At 59.5% G+C, this 23,267-nt stretch overlaps 3 protein-coding genes across 6 annotated transcripts; 2 read left to right on the top strand and 1 right to left on the bottom strand.

Moving 5' to 3' along the window:
- The first annotated feature begins 8,922 nt into the window (after nucleotides 1-8,922).
- Nucleotides 8,923-10,554, top strand: EIF1 (eukaryotic translation initiation factor 1). Its single transcript, XM_071450757.1, has 4 exons — nucleotides 8,923-9,091; nucleotides 9,420-9,583; nucleotides 9,674-9,775; nucleotides 10,334-10,554. The coding sequence occupies exons 1-4, from the start codon at nucleotides 9,061-9,063 to the stop codon at nucleotides 10,376-10,378; spliced, it is 342 nt and encodes a 113-aa protein (XP_071306858.1). The 5' UTR covers nucleotides 8,923-9,060; the 3' UTR covers nucleotides 10,379-10,554.
- Nucleotides 10,555-13,745: 3,191 nt separating this feature from the next.
- GAST (gastrin) lies at nucleotides 13,746-15,190 on the top strand. 2 transcript variants are annotated; one of them, XM_071450775.1, is made up of 3 exons: nucleotides 13,746-13,988; nucleotides 14,462-14,644; nucleotides 14,762-15,190. In XM_071450775.1, exons 2-3 carry the CDS (start codon nucleotides 14,464-14,466, stop codon nucleotides 14,884-14,886), a joined length of 306 nt encoding a protein of 101 aa, XP_071306876.1. In that variant the 5' UTR covers nucleotides 13,746-13,988; nucleotides 14,462-14,463; the 3' UTR covers nucleotides 14,887-15,190. The 2 variants fall into 2 exon arrangements, with proteins under 2 accessions (XP_071306876.1, XP_071306877.1); XM_071450776.1 differs by having other exon boundaries at nucleotides 14,451-14,644.
- On the bottom strand, nucleotides 15,184-22,187 carry HAP1 (huntingtin associated protein 1). Of its 3 annotated transcripts, none has more exons than XM_071450772.1 (15): nucleotides 21,915-22,187; nucleotides 20,139-20,215; nucleotides 19,911-20,027; nucleotides 19,707-19,807; nucleotides 19,358-19,466; nucleotides 19,145-19,223; nucleotides 18,928-19,058; nucleotides 18,776-18,850; nucleotides 18,553-18,690; nucleotides 18,371-18,438; nucleotides 18,126-18,293; nucleotides 17,672-17,958; nucleotides 17,363-17,581; nucleotides 16,838-16,940; nucleotides 15,184-16,202 (listed from the first exon to the last, which is right to left on the bottom strand). In XM_071450772.1, the coding sequence occupies exons 1-15, from the start codon at nucleotides 22,162-22,164 to the stop codon at nucleotides 15,815-15,817; spliced, it is 2,310 nt and encodes a 769-aa protein (XP_071306873.1). In that variant the 5' UTR covers nucleotides 22,165-22,187; the 3' UTR covers nucleotides 15,184-15,814. The 3 variants fall into 3 exon arrangements, with proteins under 3 accessions (XP_071306873.1, XP_071306874.1, XP_071306875.1); XM_071450773.1 differs by having other exon boundaries at nucleotides 17,672-17,740; nucleotides 18,148-18,293; XM_071450774.1 differs by lacking the exon at nucleotides 16,838-16,940 and having other exon boundaries at nucleotides 16,009-16,202.
- Between the last annotated feature and the right edge of the window lie 1,080 nt (nucleotides 22,188-23,267).

Raw genomic sequence — 23,267 nt, 5'->3', positions numbered from 1 at the left:
GCGCCAGCGAGGGCGGCGGCGCTGACGCGGGGATGGGAACGCGGGCAGGAGCCGCCTCGCTAATCACAGCCCAGCGCTGGGCGTGGGGACAAGCCGCGGCAGGGACGCAGCCAAAACAACGCCGGGGACACGAAAGAACGCCTGGAGCTCAGCCAGCACCCCCAGCCCGGGGGTCTCCTGCTCTGGGGCCGCTGGGCAGCCCCTGGTCCCTGTGCTGGGTTCCTGACAGGCTCAGGGAGTGGCCCTGAGCAGGGGAGGCTGTGCTGGGGAGTTTATTCCTGCTCCTGGGTCAGGAGTGAAGGAAAAAAGAGAAATGCAACCAGAATCTGCCCTGGAGCAGGGGGACAGCTGGGGAGTCAGTCAGTGCCCACTTCTGATCTCAGCCCTACAGGGTTTGAGCACCTGGGCCAGCCTGGCTGTAGGGTTGGGAGGTTCAGGGCCAATATTAGCCCTGGCACCCCAATCCCGGCCTTCCCTGTGCCCCCAGAATCCACTGGATCTGCCAGCCCTTCCTGCCCCACACTGGTCCAGCTGCTGTGGCTCTGCCTCTGGCACAAGCACAGAGCACAAGCACAGCAGGAGCTGGAGCAGGCTGAAAGGCTCCATCTTGACCTGGTTTTCCCAGGAAGCTCCATGCCAGGGAGTGAGTGCAGTGGCTGCCAGGAAGGCCAGGAACACAGCAGCTGAGCAGTGCTGTTGCATGGAAATGCCTCTGCTTAGGGGTCCCTGCCATCTCATAACCAAAAGAAGGGGCTGTCACCGAATGATTTTACAGCTGCAGCCCCAAGGCAGTGCCTGCTGAGGTTTCCCTGTCCCCCTGCCAGGCTGGCACTTGCTGGTTACAGAGATAAGGTGACCAGGCAGCTCTGGGATAAACTCAGTGCTCCTGCACCTTCAGGGTGCCAGGGGAGCCCCAGGAGTGGGCACAGGCACGAGGGGCCAGGCAGCTGCACAGCATGGCAGCAAACAGAGCTGTGTCTGCTGAGCACCCCAGGGACTGATGTCCCCTCGAGTGTCCCCTGCCACTGCAACCTGCGCCCTTCCCGAGCCAGCCTGTCCCAGTGCCAGTCTGGGCTTTAGAATGAGGCCACTGGGGCCCCAGAGTGTGGCCATCCCACCCCCCTGCTCCCAGCTCTACTGCACCTGGCAAGGGAGTGCCAGGGTGTTTTGTAAGAGGCAAATCCCTGCGGTGCCAGCATCGTGCTGGGACGGGCAGCAGGGCTGGGCTGGGGCTGGCAGCGAGGCAAGGAGCGCAGTGTTTGGCCCTGGGGGGTTGGTGTAGGCGGGGATGGGATGAGTGTGCCTGCCCCGGGGCAGGGAAGGGGCCGGGCTGCGGCGGGAGCTGCGTGGGGATGGCTGAGCTCACACCCCGCACGGGTTTTGCCTCGTAAGTGAAATCCGAACTGGAGCGAGGCAGGTGCTGACCAAGGAGTTTGGCCTGACCTGCCCCTCTCTGTGCTCGAGTCAGCAGAGTGGGGCCAGCTCTGCCCTGTGCTCATCATTCCTGCTGCTGTTACCCCAAAACCCTCCTGGCCACAGCTGGGTCCATCCTGGTGTCCATCCTGGTGTCCATCCCCTGTCCCACCAGGGCAGGATCAAACACCTGAGCTGTTTGGCAGCCAGGCTGGTTCCTCCCTTGAGGGGCACAGGGGCAGTGAACAGTGCCAGGGAGGGCAGGGGCTGCTGCTCTCATGGCCTCACAGCCCCCAGGCATGGAGAGCTGCTCACAAAGGTTTGTCCCCTCTGCCCTGTGCCAGCACAGGCGACTCTGCAGTGATCCCCACTGTGCCAGGCAGCGTTGGCAGCACGGGGTGGGTGTCAGGGCACCTGGGAGGAGGGAGGAGGTCACCCAGTGCTTCCCAGTGCATGCAGGTTGTTCCCATTGCTGGGCACCCACCAAGGCAGGAAAGGGCCCAGTGCACCCATGCTGTGTCCAAAGACGTTGCCAGTGCTGGTGCTGGTGATGAGCTGGCACACAGCAGGAGCCCAGCTCAGGAGGGCCCTGCCTGGCACACAAGATTCCAGCAAAGGTTCATCCCAGGGTCTCTCCATGGCCCAAATTCTCTCCCTGGCATGGAGCAGAGAATTCCCTCCAGAATGGAGGGGACCTGCCTGGCTCAGGCAGAGTGGAAGGGCAAGAGGAAAGCAGGGGGCAGCAGGGCAGGACAGCCCTGCCCAGATGGATCACAGAATCATGGAATCCCAGAGGGGGTTTGGTTGGAAGGGAAGCTCATCCACTTCCAGCCCTTGCCATGGGCAGGGACACCTTCCTCTAGGTGAGGTTGCTCTAAGGGCCCATTCAACCTGGCCTTGAACAATTCCAGGGATGGGGCATTGGGAATGGGTGGAGCAGGGCTGGAGCTGTGCAGGGCAGCAGTGGGAGATCAGTTCTGTCTCCACTGGACCCCATGTCCCACTCTGCTCCTTGGCTGTGCTGGCCAGTGAGGGAGCTGTGGGAGCTGAGCCTGGTACCTCTGCCCCTTTCTGTGTCCCACACCCAGGTGTGACAAACTGCAGCAGAGCAGGAGGTGCCTGGCGTGTGCAAACAGGCTGTGTGGGGCTGCCAGCAGAGCTGCTGTGCAGGGATGATCCCTGCTCCCAGCACAGCCCCGTGCCAGGGCTCTGAGTCAGCCCTGGCTGTGCCTGGTGCCTACAGCTCCTGAAACCATCAGGAGAGGGAATGAAAATCCTGTCCTGGCTGTGCCTGTCCCTCTCCCAGCTGCTCAAGCTGCCCTCAATGCCTGATCTGGGCCCTTCCACTGCAGAAAACCCTCTGGATCTGCTGCCTGTCACTAGGCAGGGGCCAGTGATCCCAGCAGTTCTGAGGGTGTCTGATTGAGAGCAGAGCTGCTGCCCTGAGCTGCTCCCACCCTCCCTGTTCCCATTTCAGGTTTGCTCCAGGCTGATGCCAAGGCCCCAGCTGAGGGCTGGGGCTTTCAGACCCCAATGACCCCCACAAGGTGGATGTTTATTTGATACATTCCTGGCATGGGAGCATGGGGTGATGTCTGCACAGGGCATCGACCCTGGCCAGGGGGATCCCCATGGGGGGAGGAGAGAGCCCATGGGAATGACCCAGGAACAGGCAGGGGCTGCAGCAGGGGGAAACCTGTGATGGTGTTCACAGGGGTCTGAGGATGAGAGAAGAAACGAGGATCTGACTCCATGTTTCAGAAGGCTTGATTTATTATTTTATCATATATATTATATTAAAACTATACTAAAAGAGTAGAAGAAAGGATTTCATCAGAAGGCTGGCTAAGAATAGAATAGGAAGGAATGATAACAAAGGCTTGTGGCTCCGACAGAGACTCCGAGCCAGCTGGGCTGTGATTGGCCATTAATTAGAAACAACCAACATGGGCCAATCCCAGATGCCCCTGTTGCATTCCACAGCAGCAGATAACCATTGGTTACATTTTGTTCCCGAGGCCTCTCAGCTTCTCAGGAGAAAAAATCCTAAGGAAAGGATTTTTCAGAAAATGTGTCTGTGACAGAAACCCGTGGCATCTCCAAGATCCTGGAGAACCTCCCTGGGAGAATTCCCCAGCGCCGGCCTGGAGGGACCGAGCTGAGCCGGCGGGAGGGCTGAGCCCTGCACGCTCACCTGCCCCAGGTGTGCTCCTGCTCACCCGCACCCCAGCACGGGAGGCTCGGCCTGTGCTTGGAGCTCTCCTGGCACCTCGCGGAGAGCAGCGGTGTCACAGCAGGCAGGGAGGGAGGGAGGGAGGCACGGGGCGCTGCCAGGGGAAGCGGGAGCAGGGCGAGGGAGGGTGAATAAATTCCCTTAAACGCAGTGGTTGTCACACACCCGGGGCCACGTCGGTGCCTGGACTGGGTTGGCAGGAATCGGGATGTGCCCACGGCCGGCCCTTGCTGTGTGTGTGTCACACCACATCCAGTGCCTCCATCCCGAGCATCCCACACTGAGCATCCCGCAGGTCCCGCCTGTGGGTGGGAACAGCCAATTCAACACCCCGGGGTCTGCAAATCTGGGCTGGGGATGCCAGGAAGAGCTGTGTAAAGAAAGGGAATGTAGGACTTGATCAGGGAATCCCTGCACTGCCTCTGGCCCCGTGACAGCCGGGTTCACCCTGCTGCTCTTTCCAGGAGCAGCTTAATCACCAGGGCTGACGCTGCCCGCACTGATTAATGGGATCAAACACCCGTCAAACATCCAGCTCATCCCGAATCCCCGTGCTGCAGTCACACAGAGGCTGCAGGAAGGATGTTGGAGGAGAAAAGCTGGTTTCTAGGAATGTCCCAACCCGGAGGGCATTGCTGAGCTGCGGGAGAAGCAGCAAAGCCCAATGCCAGCACGATTCCTTCCATTCTGCCGCACTCCCCAGCTGGGCTGGGGGTGGCACCAAGAGCCCCCCACATCAGAGCACAGGGTGAAAAGGCCCTGCAGGACCCAGCAGGGAGAGATTCCTGCAGTAAGCACAGGCTGGTCACCCACCAAGAGCCCCAGGAGCCCCAGGGCTGCTGCTGCAGGACCCCCACACAGCCTTGAGCTGCATCTCCCTGGGTCTGCACACACACAGGGGCACCGGGGAGCTTGAGACCCCCAGGACTGGCAGGGCCACCACTGCTGGCAGGACCCTGCCTATAGGAATGTGCCCCTTGCTGATGGAGTGACAAAACTATCCTTTATCCCCTTAAAAAGGAATAAGTCCAGAAGTTTCTCTTCTCAATTAGGTGAAAAGACACCTCATAGGAGCTGGGGGACTTCGCCTCAAACTTAAGGACAGCCAATTGGACAGGAGCCAAAAAGTCCTGCCTGAGCAATTTACTAGAAAAAGAAGAGAACAAAGAAACTGAAAAACTAATGGCTTTTGTGAGGTGTTTTACCAGGGGCAGGAGGGCCTCTTGCATCTGGATTGGTTTTCCTCTATAAAGTGTTTAGTTATTTAGTTTAGTTATTTTGCCTTTTATTAAAACCTTTTTGTTTCCAACACTACCACAGAAGCCATCCTGCTGATTTTATGCCTTCTAAGGTAGCTGAGCTATCTTGGGTGTGAAATAAATCTCCAAAAGCTTATCAGACCTGGCTCAAAGAGACCCATATTTCACCTGCCCTCACCAGCAGGACGTTTCCTTGCTGCCAAGGAGCACAATGGTCCCCAGGAGCACCCCAGATTCCTTCAGTGGGCAGTGACAGCACCGTGTCACAGGTGTCACAGGACACAGGTGGCTCTGGGCTCCCTCTGCTCCTCCTGCTGCCCCTGAGCAGCCTCTGGCAGCTCCCCTGGCACAGCCCGGCCCCAGCACAGACAGGCTGGGCTGTCTGCCAGCGCTGGGTACCAGGAGAAGGCGGCAGCTCGGAGCTCCTGGCGAGCTGCTCCTGCAGGAGACCGGCATTGCCACCTCGTGGGGAGCCGGGAGCGGCACCAGGTCGGGAGCAGCACGGAAAGATGGGCAGGAGGGTGCAGGGGCTCAGCTCAAGCCACTCATGACTGCAGGTGCCAGCTCTGAATCCTGCTCACAGCAACAATCGGATGTTAACACTTCCCTGACCTCAGCAGGGGGGGGTTTGACACACACTCGTCTCTTGTGGGGGCCCAGGGGTGAGGACACAGTCAGGATGTGTCGTGTGGATGTGCAAATCAGAAGTGACACTGATAAATTGACTCTCTGGGGTATCCTGGCTCAGCAGCAGGGCCAGTCTGCCCCGAGCTGACCTCAGACTGATGGCTCTGCTCGAGTGTTTGGTGTTGAAAATGAAGAGCAACTCCTTGGACTTGGAAATGCCTCCAGCAGGAAGATGGAGTGCAAACCTCTAATTGCTTCTCCTGTCTGGCTACTCCACCGTGTGGCTGCTGGAGACAGCTCCTTCTCTGGGAGAGGAGGAAAATCTGATCAGAAAAAGAGGAGAGAGAAGAACCATCTGCTTGTTCATGTCGGTCATGGAGCAAATTCACATTCTTAGGAAAATTTCAGCCAGTTCTCCAGCTGATGTGTCACAAACAGAAGAGACAGATGCTTCAGGAACACCAGAGAGACACAAATACAGCAACGCAAACAATTCCCTCTGCCCGGTGCAAGAGAAATCATTTGCCTTTATCTCAAATAAACCCCCAAGGATGATGCAACACCCTCGTGGTGTGTGCCAGAGCTGCAGATGGCAGCACAGCCAGCTGCCAATAACCTGTCAAACCCACAGAGATGGCTCCAGAGCAGGGCAGGAGCACCCACACAGGGAGCTGGGGCTGCAGGGGACCCAAAGGGAGCTCCAGACACAGATCCCCAGGGTGATGCTCCTGCTCCACGAGCAGCTCTGACCCACTCCCAGAGGACAGCTCAGGCTCTGGCTGGATTTTTGCCTTTTGACTCCATTCATTGTCAGGGATTTACTGTTCCTGGTTTCTGGAGTCTCAGGGGGTATTTTTGTGCCTGGATTTAGGATGTGGCGTTGCTGTGGCAGCAGCCCCCGTGCTGGCTGAGCCAAGGCAGGGACACACCCTCCAGTTTGGGGTTTATCCACTGGGAGAGCCATGGAAGGATGTATTTAACAGTTCATTCCCAACGCTGCAAGCCAGGCTGCAGGCCCTAAAATCAGGAGTCAGGAACAGGATTAAAGCCATGGAAGGGCCATGTTTAGCAGCTCACTCCCAACTCTGTGAGCCAGGCTGCAGGCCGTAAAATCAGGAGTGAGGAACAGGATTAAAGCTGAGATCAGCAGCTCCCCTTGACCCTGATTTCCCAAACTTTGGGCTCACTGCCCGCCTGACTCCCAAGAACAGGAACTGCCCCTTCCCAAGCACCATGACTGGGATGTGACTGGGGTTACTGGGATGTGACTGGGGTTACTGGGATGTGACTGGGGTTACTGGGATGTGACTGGGTTTACTGGGATGTGCTGACCCAGCCAGGCCTTTGGGACCCCTCAGGAGCCAGGGTGGGATGGGTCAGTGCTCAGCACAGGCAGCAAAAGGAGCTGAGCTCACCCTGTCCAGGCTGAGCTTTGCCAAGGCCTGCCAGGCTGAGCTGGGCTGCGCTAAGAGCCAGGGGATTGATTTCACTCGTTTAAAGAGAAAAACTTTCCTTTCCTGTTGGATTCTGGCCTGCTCCAGAGCTGGGGGAGCATCTCCCTGACCCTGCTCTCTGTCAGCACCTCCCTTTGTGCTGCAGGTGTGGTGCCAGCAGGGGACAGCTGGTGACAAACCCATTTGGGGGCCCCAGTCAGTGTTTCTGGGTCTGGATTGAAGGCACTTGAGACAGTGCTTCATGTTCAGGCTCAAGTATTTATTATTTCTTATCAGTAAAACAATCTCACCACTGTGAGTTCTGTAGCTTTTCATTAGAAGGTACAAAATGGCCAACAATCTCTGGTTACAAGATCTTTTAAGGCTAAACTATCCAATTAAGAACTGACACCTCGATTATTTTCCCTTTTAACCCAATAACTGATCCCAATGTGGACTTTTCTGCCCAATTACAAAATGCCACCCAAACCCATGAAGAAGAAACCCAGGATGACACCCTGTGACCTCCATCTTGCTTCCATCCACAGCACACTAAAAATCCCAAAACCTCAATTTCTCACCAAGTGACACACCTACACTGCTCTCTATAATCTGTTTCACACTTTTGTGGATTCCAGTCTATCTTGAAGTCTGGGAAACTTTCTCCATGAATGAAGGTCAAAGTCAGGGCTCCCCTGAGGGTCAGGGCACCCCAGAGCAGACAGAGAAATATTCCCTAGGGGACCCAAAATTGGAGCACAGGGTGGTGACCAAGCTGTGCCAGGCTCAGCAAGGCCAAGCCAGGCCAGGGCACAGGATCACTGTGTGGAAAACGCCAACCACTTGTTTTTAGAATTTTTAAAATTTAATAGTAATAAGATGGTTATAAAAATAGGAATATAATTAGAGTAGTAAAAATTTGGACAATTAGGATTTAGGACAATATGAGACAATAGAGTTACAGACAATCCGAGTACCTTTTCTGGGCAAAATAAGCCCAAAAAAGGACCCACGTTAACAGAGGATTAACCCTTAAAAGCAACAGCCTGTTGTATATTCATACACCTCATACATGATGCATAAATTCCATTCAAACAAAAGATTCTGTCTGGTCAGTGTCAGCTTCTTCCTCTGAATCCTAAAGTGGCTTCATGGCTGAGCAAGGTGGGACGAAGTTCATTTCTTCTGATAATGGAGCAAGAAATTTATTTTCTCTGAAAGATTTAGGTGTCCTGTGGCTGCTATCTCAGTGTGAGTCCTCTCTCAAAAAATGTATCCTACATAGCATAGTTCCTATTTTAACATCATGTTATAACCTAAAACTATATTTAACACCCTACTTAAGAAAATTAATACAGCATCACTTTCGAACATAACACATCTGATATTAGTATTTGCCAAAAGCCAATCATAAGATACACATTTTTCACACGGAAGTTCGGGGGTCCCAGTGAGGTCTTGGGGGGCATAACAGGGGTGTTTGACTGAGGGTTGGAGGATTCCAATAAAATTTGCGAGGGCTGGAGGGGATTTGGGGCACCCCGTGAGGGTTTCGGGGCGCACGGCATCCTTTGGAGGGGAGGCCCGAGGGGACCTGGAGGTGTTTCATCGCTCCTGGGGAGAGTTCTGTGGTTCATGGGGGTATTTTGTGGCTCTGGGAGAGGATTTTGGTGGTCCCGGATGGATTTTGGGGCTCCCGGGGGTCTCGGGGAGGGCGGAGCCGATCCTGAGGGGGATCGGGGGGTCCCGGGGGTCCCGGCCCGGCCCAGGCTCGCACTGCGCACGCGCCGCCCCGCGCGCTGCCGGGCCCTCCTCCAGCGCATGCGCCCCGCTCCCCCCGCGCCAGCCAGGGCGCGGCCGCGTTCGCCCGATGCGTCCTGACGCCCCCGAGCAGCGACCAATCACAGGCCTCGTTGGCCGTGCGTGATGACGCCACGCAGGGGCGGTATATAAGCGGTCGGCGGCAGTCCCGCCCCCCTGACACTGCCTCGAGCCGCCGCCGCGAGAGCATCCTCCGCCCAGAGCCGCTCCCGCCGCCAGAGCCGCCCCCGCCGCCGCCGCCGCCGCCTCCGCCGAGGGAAGGGAAGCGTATCGTATGTCCGCTATCCAGAACCTCCAGCCCTTCGGTGAGGGCCTTTGTGCGGTAGGGCCGGGGGAGCGCGCGGGCCCCGCCCCGGCCCCGCCCCGTGGCGCAGTTGCTATTCCGGGCCCGGTTGCGTCAGCCGCGGGAGGGGGGGGGAGGCGGGGGGCGGGACCCAAACCTGACGGGCGGGCGCGGCGTCCAATGGGGTGGGGGCGTGGGTGGGATATATGAGTGACTGGCAGGCGTGCGGGGGCGGGGCCGAGGGATGACGGGCGGGCGCGGTGGCCAATGGGGCGGGATGTGTGCATGATGGACGGGTGAGGCGGCCAATTGGGCCTTGTTGGGGAGGGGCCTGACTGCGTTCTCCGCAGACCCCTTTGCGGATGCAAGTAAGGGTGATGACCTGCTCCCGGCCGGCACTGAGGACTACATCCATATAAGGATCCAGCAGCGAAACGGCAGGAAGACCCTCACCACAGTCCAGGGCATCGCGGATGACTACGATAAAAAGAAACTGGTGAAGGCCTTCAAGAAGGTGGGGCCTAAGGGGCTCGGGGGTGGGGCAGCGGCCACGCCCAGCTGGGATGTTTGTGGTGTTAATGAGGTTTTTGTGTCTCTGCTGCAGAAATTTGCCTGCAATGGTACTGTAATTGAGCACCCCGAGTATGGAGAAGTGATTCAGTTGCAGGGTGACCAGCGCAAGAACATCTGCCAGTTCCTTGTGGAGGTAGGACAGCTTCTGTATGATTGTGCCCCCTGTTGATGGAGTGACAAAACTATCCTTTGTCCCCTTAAAAAGGAAATAAGCCCAGAAGTTTCTTGCCTTAATTAGGTGAAAAGACACCTCATAGGACTTCATGGGCTTTACCTCAAACTTAAGGATAGCTAATTGGACAGGAGCCACAAAGTCCCACCTGAGCAATTTACTAAAAAAAGAAGAGAACAAAGAAACTGAAAAACTAATGGCTTTTGTGAGGTGTTTCACCAGGAGCGAGAACCTCTTGCACGTGGCTTGGTTTTTCTCTGTAAAAGGTTTTGTTATTTTGCCTTTTATTGAAACCTTTTTGTTTCCAACACTACCGCCAAAGCCAATCCTGCTGATTTTATGCCTTCGAGGGTAGCTGAGCTATCTTGGGTGTGAAATAGATGTCCAAGAGCTTATGAGACCTTTCACTACCTAAAATCAGCACAGATTTGTTAAATGCACACAGATCCCTGGGTGTGGGCAGTGTTTGGATGCACAGAGGCATCACCCCACGCTGTGAATTTGTTTTCTCTCTTGCAGATTGGACTGGCTAAAGACGACCAGCTGAAAGTCCACGGGTTTTAAGTGCCTGTGGGCCACTGGAGCTTTATGCAAGAAGATATCCTTACCATGAAATTCCCACCTGTCCCTTGTCATAAGTTTAAAACCAGCCGGTTTGTGTAATGTAACGATCTTGGGTCCACTGTTGAGTCTGGACTGTTGTAATTGGTGATGTAATAAACTGACACGAGCCCATGCTATCTCGTCTGGCTGTCCCTCATTTCCCAGAGCTAACCCAAGTGCTGGCACCACCCAGCCTGAAGCCACAAGTTCCAGCTGTTCCCAGCTAAGCCCCCAGGGACTCAGCCTGTCCTGATGGCTCCTCAGTCCAGCTGTGCTCCTGTCCTGGCCTGCCTGGTGTCACCTGCTCCCTCTGGGCAGTGCTGGCTCCTGGAGGCAGAGGAGTGACACAAGAGTGACCTGGAGGCACCATGGCTGCAGCTCAGGTGCTGGTACCTGCGAGCCCTGAGGTGCCAGGTGCTGTCCCATGGGTTAAACTTGTGACAAGGACTAACATCATCCCTGGAGCATCCCTGGAGCTGCAGAGCCTGCTGCTGCTGCTGCCTCACACCCTGTGCAGTTACATGGCTTTGGTCTCATTTCTAATGTTTTATTGTAATGTATTTAAAATTATTTAAATAAAATTGGTTTTCAAAAGCCCGTGTGTGGTGGTTCCATCACTCCCAGGGGCTGAAGCACCTTCTCCTCTTGCCAGCAGTGGTGCCCTGGTGGGATTCCCTGCCCTGGGGGGCCTGGGGGTTGCCCCCCACTGCAGGAAGAGGGAGTTCCCTTGGTGCTGTGTGTGCTGCTCCTGCTGGGAGCTGAGGGAAAGCCGAGGGGTGGGTGGGTGCTGAGTCATTCTCTCGTTGTGTTCCTGGCAGTCCCGTGGGCAGGGTCACTTCTGCTTCCCAGAAACTGCTCCGAGGAGGAGGAGGAGGAGGTGCTGCCACTCGGGTCAGGCTCTGCCAAAGGTCAGGGGCTGAGTGCTCTCTTTGTTTTGTGACCTCGAGCTCAACAGGCAAGAATGAAATCTCAGTAAGAGGCACTGGCTGAGGGCAGTGATGGTTCTGGGGGCTGGCAGGTGCCTCTGCCACTGGAGCAGTGTGAAATGCACTGAAATGCTGATGTTCAAACCTGGGTTTCTCTGCCATTGCCCCCAGCCCATCTGTCCTGCAGCAGGGAGGGCTGGGGTGTCCTGGGGTGCTGCTCCCACCCTGGTCACTGCTGATGCTCTTGCAGCCCCCCAGAGCAGGAGGGCAGGCCCTGGCTCTTCATCCACTGCCCCAGTGCCCCCATGTCCCATGTGTGCTCAGAGCACCGAGGTCACTGCTGCTTTCCTGGGAGACTTTGCTCTTGGAAACGGAATTGCTGCAATTATGTAAGGCAGCTGTGAGTGCACCGAGGGTGACCTCCAGCCCTGCCTGTGCCTGAAAGTGACCTCCAGCCCTGCCCATGCCTTGGAGTGACCTCCTGCCCTGTCCATCCTTTGCAGTGACCTGGTCTGCCCATCCCTTGGTGCCCTCCAGCCCTGCCTGTACCTCAGAGTGACCTCCAGCCCTGCCCATCCCTTGGTGCCCTCCAGCTCTGCCCATCCCTTGGTGCCCTCCAGCCCTGCCCATGCCTTGGGGAGCAGGTGCTGGCAGACTGGTGACCAGCCCTGCACATCAAGAGCAGTGCTGACAGCACCAAGGCCAGCATCCACACCAGGGTGTGCTTTTGTGCCCACAACCTGAGCCAGCCCAATCTCTGCTCTGCTGCTGCTGTGCCAAGAATTCCCGTGCCCTTCGTGTGTCTGGGCATGTCCAGCCTGGATTTCTCCCCACTGGACTTGCCAGGCTGCCAACAGATTTGGCCACTTCCAGGACAGCTGGCCCCAGGGGCAAGGGGAGTTTGGTCCATCCTCATCTCAGCCTTGGCGAAGGGTCCAGCCCTGATGCCCGCAGGCCTGGTAACAAACCTGCGTCAGGGTGATGCAGAGCCCGTGAGTCACCGTGTCCCCATCACCCTGACGGCTCATTGGGTCCAGATTGAGCCATTAAAAGGCAGAAATTGGAAAACAATTTGTTTGTTCCTTGTGCAAGGTGCTCGTTGGAGCGAGCGATCGATGGCTGAGGGGTGCTGGGTGCTGCTGCCTCCTGCCATCCAAAGCCCATTTGTTTTTGGGATGTTTGAGGAGCTGACACAGCTCCTTGGGGACAGGGGATAGTGATGTGCCCCAGCCCAGGATGTCTCTCACAGGGTTTATTGAAGGAGGGAGACAAATGGGCTCTGCAAATACCCGGATGGGAGCTCAATAGAGGCAGCAGGAACCGTCAATATCCAGTGGGGGTGGGTGGGGACAGACAGGATCTTCAGGGGGCTCTGACAGCAAGTGGGGCCCACAGCACCCCAAAGCTTCTCGGGGTGCAGGGAGAGGTCCAGAGCTGCAGAATGGGCTGCTCTGGGGTCTGTTTCCTGCTGAGGGGCCTCACAGACACAGCCCCCCAACCCCAGAGGCACAGAGCCCTTGGCAGCCCTGGCACAGCACGTTATAAACATGTGCACACACCTGGGTGTGGGTACATCCATGTGTGTGTGTGTACAGACACAGACACACGTGTAAGAATACACATATGTACACACACATACTTCTGTATATACATATATACACGTGCATGTGTGTTTATACAGGTATTTGCATATATATTGCTATTTATAAACAGATATGTATGCATGTATGTATGTATATACATGTATGTATAAATGTGTACAGATTTAGATATATGTGTACAAATAATATATATTCATATATGTATATATTTATATATATACATATATTTATATATTTATATATATATATATACACATATACATATATATACATATACATAAATACATACATATATACATACATACATATATATATACACACATATATATATACACACATATATATACATATATATATACATATATATATATACACACACACGCATACATACACACACACACACACACACACACACACACACACACATATATATATATATATATATATATATATATATATATACACACACACACAATCCCAGAATCATTTAGGTTAGGGACTCCAAAAATCATGGAGTCCAACACGTGTGTGTGGATATATATTTGTGAATACTTGTGTATACACATGTATGTAGAAATGCACATATAAATATATGCATATATGTGTGTATTTATGTAAGCAATCATGTATATACATATATCTGTGTTTCCATCCATACATATATATGCACATATATACATATATACATATAAATACATATATATATATAAATAAAATATAAAAATAAAGAAATAAATATAATATTTTAATATATATATTTTTTATACATATGTATGTATGTATATATATCTCCCTGTGTGCCTGTGTGTGTGCCTGTGTGTCTGTCTGTCTGTCTGTGTGTCTGTGAGCATACACAGATGCCCATGGGCCCCCCTCGGGGGGTGGGTGGATGTGAGTGGAGCCGCCCTGGGGTGTGGCAGCCCTGGCAGTGCCTTTAAAAGCAGGGCTGAGCTGGGGTGATCCTAGAGAGAGACACCCACTGAGACCCACCAGGACACCCCCCAGGACACCCCAGGACACCCTGCTGAGCCTCAGAACCCACAGGTGAGTCTCACAGGGCTCTGGCACTGGCTGCAGGTGACTTGGGGAGAGAGAGAGGTGGGGAAAGCCTGAGGAACAGATGGGAGCAACTCAGAGTCCCACTGAGAGGAACAGAGGGGATCTGGGGCCTGGCCATGCCCGGGGGAGGAGAAGCTCCCCAGCTGTTTGGGTTCAAGGAGCAGCTGGATGATGCTCTTAGCCATGGGCTTTAGTTTCCAGCATCCTTGCAAGGAGCCACGAGTGGGACTTGATCCTTATGGATCCCTCTGCCTTCACTCTGACTGTAGAGGAATTGGGAACCAGCCAGGAGAGAGGGATGGAAAAGGCCTGGGGAGAAGCTGAAAGGGATGGAGGGGACTTGGGGACACAAAGGGAGGGACACAGGGGACTGTGAACTGTCCATGGGCTGGGGCTGAGCCTGGCTCAGTTCAGGGGCTGCAGCTGCCCCATTTCACCCCCGTTCAGTGTCCCCACAGCCATGAAGGTGTCCCTGTGCCTCATCCTCGCCCTCGCAGTGGCCCCCAGCCTGTGCCGGCCCCCAGCTGCCTTGGGGGACCCCCAGGAGCCCCCCCTCAGCCTGGCCCGCCGGGACTGGCCCCAGCACCTGTCCCAGGAGCAGCAGCACCTCCTGTCCCAGTTCCTGCCCCACATCCTCACAGGTACTGGGAGCTATGGGGGGGTGGGCACAGCCTGGCCCCCGTGGAGAGGGGAAATTCCAGCAATTTCCAGCGATTTCCAGCAATTTCCAGCTCTAACTGCTGCCTTTGCCCTGGCAGAGCTGAACAAGCACAAGGCCTTTGTGCATGAGGACGAGGGGCTGGAGGCTCTGCACGACCACTTCTACCCCGACTGGATGGACTTTGGCCGCCGCAGTGCTGAGGATGAGGATGGGGCTGTGTAGCTGCTGGGCTGGGCAGGGCACTGCCACACTCAGGGCCTGCCCTTTCCCTCAATAAAACTCTGGCACCACGGCCTCTGCACTCCTGGATGTGCTGGGGAGAGCCTGGGAAGGTGGGCAGGGGGGATTTACCCCCAACCCCAGAGGGCGGAAGGGATTTGCCCCCAGTTCCAGAGGGCAGAGGGGATTTGCCCCCAGCCCCAGAGGGGTGCAAGGGGCAGAGACTGAACTGGGCACAGCAGCACACACAGAACATGGCAGCACACACAGAACATGGCAGCACACACAGCACACAGCAGCTGCTCTGTGAATTCACATTTATTTGCCAGGGCTTTGGGCACAGCTTGGAGGGAGGGACACAGCTGGGGGGAGCAACAGAAACACCCCCAGAAACATCCCAAGCTGTGGGTGCTCTACTATTGCTACTCAGGGAGCAGGAAAGACCTAAACCACCATTCCCTTTAAAGGCCAGTCCAGCCCAGGTGCTGGCCAGGGGCCCAGCCCGGGGTGCAGGGGTGTCCCCCTGGCCCCAGTGGGTTGCCCCAGGACACACCTGAGCCCAGACTGAGTGTTCTCCATCCCTGCAGCATCTGGACAGCCCCAAACGGGCCGAGCTGCCCCTCGCTCCGCAGACAGGCTCAGCAGAAGCAGGAACAGTTTTTATTGCCAGAAATTGGCTCCTGTGAAGGGTCCAGACTCCCCCAGCAGGGACAGGGTCAGCCAGCACCCCCTGTACCCCCCATACATGGGGAGCAGTGCCAGGTTCTGTCCTTGCAGCGAGGGCAAAGCCCCCCATGCTGGTGCCAGGAGCGCTGATGGACCTGGGGCAGCAGCAGGAGCTGAGGCTGAAGCTTGTCCTGTCTCCATTTCCCCATGCATGGGTGAGGAAGAGGATGTGTCTCACCCTGAGCCTGGGGGCTCTGCAGCAGTGTCACTTCTGGGTGCCCCAGGCCCCTCTGGGCCCTGGCTGGGCACAGGAGCTCTCCCCTCTGGCCACCACCTTGTCCAGCCCCAGGCGCTGCAGCTTCTCCACCAGGTTCCAGCTGAAGGTGCTGCTCCTGCCTGGGGGTCCCTGCTGGCCCCTGGCCACGGGGGGCTCACAATGCTGGGGGTCCTGGCAGTGCAGTGAGGGGCCCCACCACGATCCAGTCCCTGGTGCCAGGTGGGAATCTCGGCCCAGCAGGAGCCTGAGGAGTCCCCTGGGGGTGCCGGGGGGTCCAGGGCCCAGCGCCAGCGTGGGGGGAGTCAGTTCTGGTGAGGGGCTGCAGAGGCTCAGCCCCTCAAAGGGCCCACAAGAAGGCACGACGGCATGATACAGACTGGAGGGGAAGAGAGAGCAGAAGGGGGGATCAGCTGGGGGCCTGTGCTGGGGGACGCTGCTGAGGGGGCCAGGCAGGACCCCCTGTCCTTCCCCTAAAGAGCCCTGGGCTGTAGGAGACCCCAAAGCTCCCAGAGGGGTGCTGGGGGCTGCTCCTCGGCAGCCAGGACACACTGGGACACAGGCACTGCTCCAGCAGCAATTTCCAGACACCAGGGTTTTGTCTAACAGCGAACTCCAGCTTCAAACCAACCCCCAACGAGCCGTAGGGGGGCTCATTAGGGCTAATCACCGGTGCTCATTAGTGAGGGGACAGCCCAGTAGCCGGCTGCGAAAAGTTCCTGGCTGCTGCCCAAGTGTGGAGGGAGGAAAAAAGCTGAGTCTGTTCCCCAGAGTGCCAGGAGCATTCACTGCTCCTCTGGGCAAGCCCAACCCATCCATCCACCCCTCCACAGACAGCCCAGCAGCCACATTTGGGGAGATTTCTGGTGCTGGCACCTCTCAGAGCATCAGGGGCTGCCACTTCCTCGAGCTGCAGGGAGCCAGGCACAGGGGAGGAGGAGGAGGAAGAGGAAGAGGAGGAGGAGGAGGGCGCTCGGCGGGGCCGGGGCAGGCAGCGGGGGCCCCGCGCCTTACCTGGGAGTCACCGTGGTGATCGCAGAGGTGGGGTGGAGGATGTGGCAGGTGGTGATGGTGAAGGTAGACGGGGTCTGGGGGAGGTTGTTAACAGAGAGGAACACTGGAAGGGACAGGAGACAAGGGGTCAGGAGGAAGGCACGGCAGAGGGCAGGCGGGGCAGCCAAAGCTGGGCTGGAAGCTCCTTGCACGGGGCACAGATTCAGCAGCAACTGCGTCTGGTGCCTGCTCAGAGGGGGCAGCCAGCACAGGGCGGGCCAGGAGATGCCAGAGCGGCCCCTTGCAGGCAGCCGGGGGGCAGCAGGGGCTCGCCAGGGCCATGGCCACGGCTCGTCCCGCCGGGGCAGCTGCCCGAGCATCGCCCTTGCACAGCTGCAGGCGGAGCATCCCCCTGGGGACCGGGGGGTGGCAGGGAGAGGCTGCTGCAAGAGGAGAAAGCACGGGGGGAGGCGAGGGCCAGCCGAGACAGGAGGGCAGGGACACCCCGGGGGCTGCGGCCCCTCCGTCCCCTCGCCCCCTGCTCACCCCTGGGGCGCTCCTTGGCTTTGGCGGGTGTTGAGGTAGGGAGCAGCTGGAAGGAGCTGGCGTCCACATCGTCCTCCTCCAGGTCATTGAGGCTGTAGACCTCCTCCAGGTCGATGTCCAGCTGCCTGAAGTCTTTGGTGAGCACCCCGGGCCGGGGCACCAGGATCCCACCCAGGTTGGGCTGTGCCAGCTGCTGCCAGTGGTGGAGCGTCACAGAGCCTGGGAGGGGGGGACACAGCCGGGGGGAACTCAGGAGGGGCTCTTGGAGCCTCGGAGCACCCGCAGCTCCTCACCCCCTCTGCCCCTCACCTTCCAGCGGCTTCACAATCTGCAGTTTGTCGGGGAAGTAGGTGAGGGAGCCCAGGGAGAAGCCGGAGCCAGCGGTGAGCTCCGAGCCCCCGGAGTAGCTTGTCCCGGTGGAGACGACGCTGCCCTCGGGGGTGAGGAAGCCGCTGGAGCTCTCCCCATCTCTCAGCCTCCAGAGCTTGCGTTCCCGCTCTGCCTCGAAGAAGGAGCGCTCCGAGAGCCGCTGCACCGCCGCCTCCAGGTCCTGCCGGCCCGGGGCTGCCCGGGGCTCCCTGCTGGCGCCAGCGGCCCTGCCGGGGGCACAGCGTTAGGGCTGCAGTCCTGCCCTGCACCTCAGGCTGTGCTGGGAACCCCCAGATCCTGCCCTCCCTGCCCCAGGCTGCTTCCAGCATCCCAGCCCCTGTGCAGGAGGAGCCGCTGCCTCACCCGGCCCCGTTCCCCCCAGCCCAGCACTCACTGAGCATCCTCCGAGCCGGAGCAGTTGGTTTGGGGGGTGCTGGCCCCCCCAGAGTGGGCAGTGGACAGCTGCTTGGAGCCCGGGACATGGTGGGGAGACTCAGAGCAGGACTTGGCCTTGGCTGCCTGGTTCACGGCCTTCACCGTCTCAAAGACGCGCTGGCAGCTCCTGCGGGCAGGAAGGAGCTCGGGGTGAGCCGGAGCCGGGCCCATGGCACAGCGCGAGTGGCCAATGACAGCACTCACTTGTAGTCTGAGGAGGAGCTGTCCGTCCTCTTCCTCATCATCCCCTTGATCTCAGCCGCCAGCGAGTCCTGGGGGTGGGATAGGCAGTGTCGGTATGGGGGGGCCGTGTCGGTACTGGGGGGGCGGTGTCGGTACCGGGGGAGCAGCAGGGACCCCTCCCGTGCCGCCCAGTCCCCGCTCACCACGGGCAGCAGGCTGGCAGCGCTGTAGCGGCTGACGGTGCTGTTGGGCAGGCTGCGGCTCCGCAGGCTCTTCACCTCCTCCCGCGCCTCCTGCAGCATCCCGCCGCACTCCGCGTACTTCTCCTGCAGATCCCGCAGCTGCGGGGACACCGGCACAGCTGGAGCACGGCCCCGGGGCAGGATCCCCGGCCAGGGGGGCACCCAGGGCTCCCCCCGGGCTCACCTCCATCCGCAGCTGCTGCTGCACCTCCTTGGCCGCCGTCAGGTGCTGCTGGAGCTCCTCCACCTCGGAGCCGTACTGCGGGCAGGAGCGGCGGGGTCAGGGCGCTGTGCCCGCACGCCCCCGTCCCCCCGGCACGGGCAGGGGACCCTCACCGTGCGACATTTCTGCTGCAGGTCCGCGACCTGCGCCAGCAGCTGGCTGATCTCCTCCTGCTGCCGCGCCGCGTCCTCCGCCCTGTGCGCCAGCTCCTCCGACAGGTGAACGACCTGCTGGCTGGCTTCGGCTGCGGGAGGGCCGGGCTCTGTCACCGCCGGGCACCACCCCCGGCCCCAGCCCAGCCACCTGGGCAGAGCCCCGAGCCCTACTTACAAAACTGCTCCACGCAGTCGATCATCAGCTGCTGCTCCTGCTGCTCGTACTGACAGGTCTCAGTGGCGATGCTGGTGGCCTGGGGGAGAGGGTTGGAGGGGCTGAGCGGGACAGGCGGGACCTCCCGTCTCCCTGAGGGGGCAGCTGGGAGTCCCCAGAGAGAGCAGGGCAGAGGTGGGCACTGAGGGGCATCCTGCAGCCGGCTGTGCTCACCTCCATGCGCAGCTTCTGGTTCTCCTCCTCCAGGCTCCTGAGTTTCTGCTGCAGGGTGTCGTACTGGAAGTACTGCTGCAAGGACAGCGAGGACTCGTGCCTGCGCAGCCTGGGGACAGCAGGGATGGCCTGAGCAGTGCAGGCAGCGTGGGGCTGCCCACTCTGACCCCTGCCCGCTCCCCCAGCCCCCGGGCATCCACAGCCACCGAGCTCTGTGGGGTTGGGCCCACGGCCACCAAGGGAGGGAAGGGATGTGGCCGCTGCTACCCCAGGGACGGTGATGGCCCCTGCCCAGCCCACAGGAGCAGCTGTGCCCCAGGGGAGTGGCAGGACAGGGAGTCGCACTCACGGTGTGGAGGTGGTGGTGGTGGGCTCGCTCTCCTCCGTGGTGGTGGTGTAGAAGTGGAGGAGGTCATCCCGCATGGACACCTCGTGGCGCAGCTGCGCAATCTGGAGAGGCAGAAGCGCTTCAGGACACGGCCAAAGGGACCACAGCAGCCCCCGGGGGGCACACAGGGGGCCAAAGCCCAGACCTGTGCCCAGGAGCTGTTACCTCCTCTTTGGCCAATTCCAGCTGCTCCTCCAGGAGCTCATTGCGCTCAGTCAGGCTCCGGTTCTGCTTCAGCAGGGACTGCCCGATGCGTGCTGCCAACTCCAGGTCCCGCTCTTTCTGCAGGGGGCAGCTCTGCCTCAGCTGGGACTCATCCCTTCCCCACTCCTCACCCAACCCTGTGTCCCCAGGGTGCCACCAGCACTCACACGGGTGGGATCTCCAACGTACCTCATCCAGCAGGTTGGTGACAGCATCGATATCGTGGTAGGTCTTCGTGATCCTGGCCACCCGCTCAGCACACAGGACTGGGGGGAGAGGGCCACAGGGTGAACCCCCACACTGTGGGAGCACTGACCCAGGGGCTCAGCACTGTCCCCCCCAGGCTGGTCTCCAAAAAGGACCTTTTGTCTGCTCACATAGTGCCAGGCAGGGATCCCCACAGCTGGGACAGCATCAGGGGAAACGGGGGGCTCACACCTGGCCCCAACCCTGCTCACAACCTTGGGGTGGCAAGAAAAATGCTGGGTCCCCTTGCTGACCCCACAGCACAGGCACAGTGCCAGCCCCACTGCAGGACTCACGGACGGGAAGGGGGAACAAGGAAGGGCAGCAGCAGAGACGGGATCGGAGGTGACATCTCCAGCAGAAAGCAGGCTGGAGCTCCAGTATAAATAGCTGTGGGTGGCACCGTGCCGAGCCGGGCTCACAGGCGGCGTCCCCTCCAATCTGTCCCCAGCCCCCTCCCCCAGATCCCCCCTGCCCTAGTTTAGTTTCTCTCTGGGGGAGGGGACGCTGCAGCCCGCACCCACCCGATGCCCCCGCAGCTGCGGGACCGGGCGGCTGCCACCGCGCCAGGCCGGGCCCCCGCCACGGCTCTGCTCCCCCGCTGCTCCCCGGGTCTGGCGGGGAGAGGAGGTGCCGGCCCCGAGACTCGGTGTCCCCGCTGCGGATCCTGCCAGGAGCGCCGGGCACGCACCCAGGCGGCAGCGCTGGAGCCGGGAGCGGAGCCCCGAGCCCTGCCCGCACCCCAGAGCCTCCCACAGCCCGGGAGCCGCCTGTACCCCACACCCTGCACTCCCCATGCCCTTTCTGACGCTCTGCTGCCCCGAGGGTGCGTGCCTCAGTTTCCCTTGGGCCCCGAGTCAGAGGCACCCCCCAGTCATGCAGACGAAGTGGGTTAACGGGGAAGCTCAGCCACACAAATCCCATTAGGCGTCCCCAGCTGGGGTTGTGTAATGGTGAGCGTGTTGTCATGGCAATGCCCCCACTCGCCACCCCGGTCCCGTCCGGCCCTCACTGCCCCGGGCGCTGCCCACGCCCCAGAGGGCACGGACCCCAAACAAGGCCATGGGGACAAGGGCCGGCCCCATCCCCAGCCTCACCCCCCTCTCTGCACCCCGACAGGAGCCGCTCTCCGCGGGGGTCCCCAACTGCACCTCATCAGGCCCCTGAGCCATTAATTGGAAGTAATTAGAGCATGAGCATCGTTACGGTTGGAGCGAGCGGCTGGCCCTGGCAGACGGGGGCTGCAGCGCTGGCGAAGATGTAAACATCCATCCAGGGCCCGATCCGGGGGTGCGGGGGGAGCACCCCGTTCCCACGGCAGGAGGGGCTCCCTTTCCCACGGGCACACCTGGCAGGGCCCCTGCCCTGTCCCAGCCACTCCCGCCAAGCTTTCCTTGGGGTCGGGGTGACTCTGGGGGTCCCCAAGGGACCGGGCGGCGGCAACCCCGGGCCAGAGTGCGGCGAGGGAGACGGGGATTGAGGGAAGACACAGGTGGGGAGCGCACGGCACATCCCGAGGGACATCCTGAGGGAAGACCCCGGCCCTGACCGCTCCGGACCAGCCCCGGCCCCAGGGAGACCCCGGCCCCCGCCGCTCCAGACCAGCCCCGGGGGGAGCCCAGCCCTGCTGCAGCCGCATCTCCATCCCCATCCCCATCCTCATCCTCACCCCCATCCTCATCGCCATCCCCGGGGCGGGCCCACCCGCGCCGCCCTCACCTTCCTCCAGCTCCCGGGCGATGGGGTCCGCGCCGCCGCCGCGCTCCGCGTTCCCGTTCAACTCATCGTAGGCGGCGGGGCTGCTCCAGATCTCCATGGCGCCGAGCCCACCGCTGTGCCCAGCCCGCCGTGCCCACCCAGCCGTGCCCACCCAGCCGTGCCCAGCCCCGCCGCGCCGAGCGGAGCCGCTGCGGCCGCTCCCGCCCCTATTTATAGGATCGCCCGGTCCCCGCGCACCTGCCCCGCGCATCCCCCGGCGGCGGGGCCGGGGCTGGGGCCGGGACGGGGGCGGAGCCGGAGCCGGACGGGAGCAGAACGGGGGCGATGCGGGGGTCGGGGGTGCTCATTTCCACCGTTTTCCCCGGCCCACACCAGGGACACGATCCCCACCAGGCAGCCTAGGACTGGGCTCCTTGTTGGGGAACCCACCGGGACAATCCTGCTCAGCCCTGCGGGCTGGTGGAGGTGTCCCACCTCTTGTCCCAGCGAGCCCGGGCGCACAGGGTGGTGATGACTACTGAGGGACGCTGAGCAGCAGCTCTGCGGTGTTGATGCTGTGGGTCATGCACAGACAGCAGCTTTTGCCCCTTGGGAAGGACAGGGAGAGACTTTGCGCCCTTCACACAAAGCCATGGGATCCCCATAAGGGTCAGGGTACATTTTCCTGACCAGCCCTGCTCTGCCACATCCAGGGCTGGACCCCTGCATCATCACCCACGTCACAAACCCTGCACCTGCAGTGCCCACTGCAGTGCTGGGACCTGCTCAAGTCCCTGATCAGGAAAGGGGCTTTTCCATCCCACTCCAGCCTCCCCATTCACCACCCCTGGCTCCAAGCGTGGCCTGGCATGAGCCTGGCCCCCTCTGTGCCCCACACTCCCTGCCTGGCACCCTCTCACCCCCACAACCACACTGGTGCAGAAGCAGCACAGAAGCAGGAAAGGTGAATAAATCATGGTGTGCTGAATTATGGAGGAGCTGGCAGGCACGTAGCACAGGCCGTGGGTGTGATGCTGGCAATGCCAACGTGCTCTGTCCTCATCACCTGCCCCAGCACCCACCCTTGTGAGCACCCAGATAATCAGTGAAGGGATGCAGCTGGAGCTGCCCCTCACTATCGCACCCCTTTGCCTGCTTGACTCCTACCCATTGGGATCCTGACCCCAACTACATCCTGCCATAACCCCAGTGCCCTCTGGAGTGAGGACTGGAGCAGATGCCCTCAGTCCCAGCCTCTCCCTCCTCCTGGAGCTGGATTTTCCCTTGGTAAGGCCTGGGATGACACAGCCACCAACTGGGCACCCACCCTCCAGGGACCCCAAGGACTCAAGCACACGTCTCAGCATGGACAGG

The sequence above is a fragment of the Agelaius tricolor genome, unplaced genomic scaffold, assembly GCF_023055355.1.
Source record: "Agelaius tricolor isolate 1412-34295 unplaced genomic scaffold, bAgeTri1.0.p SCAF_31, whole genome shotgun sequence".
Taxonomy (NCBI): domain Eukaryota; kingdom Metazoa; phylum Chordata; class Aves; order Passeriformes; family Icteridae; genus Agelaius; species Agelaius tricolor.
This window is presented reverse-complemented; position numbering and strand designations above follow the sequence as displayed.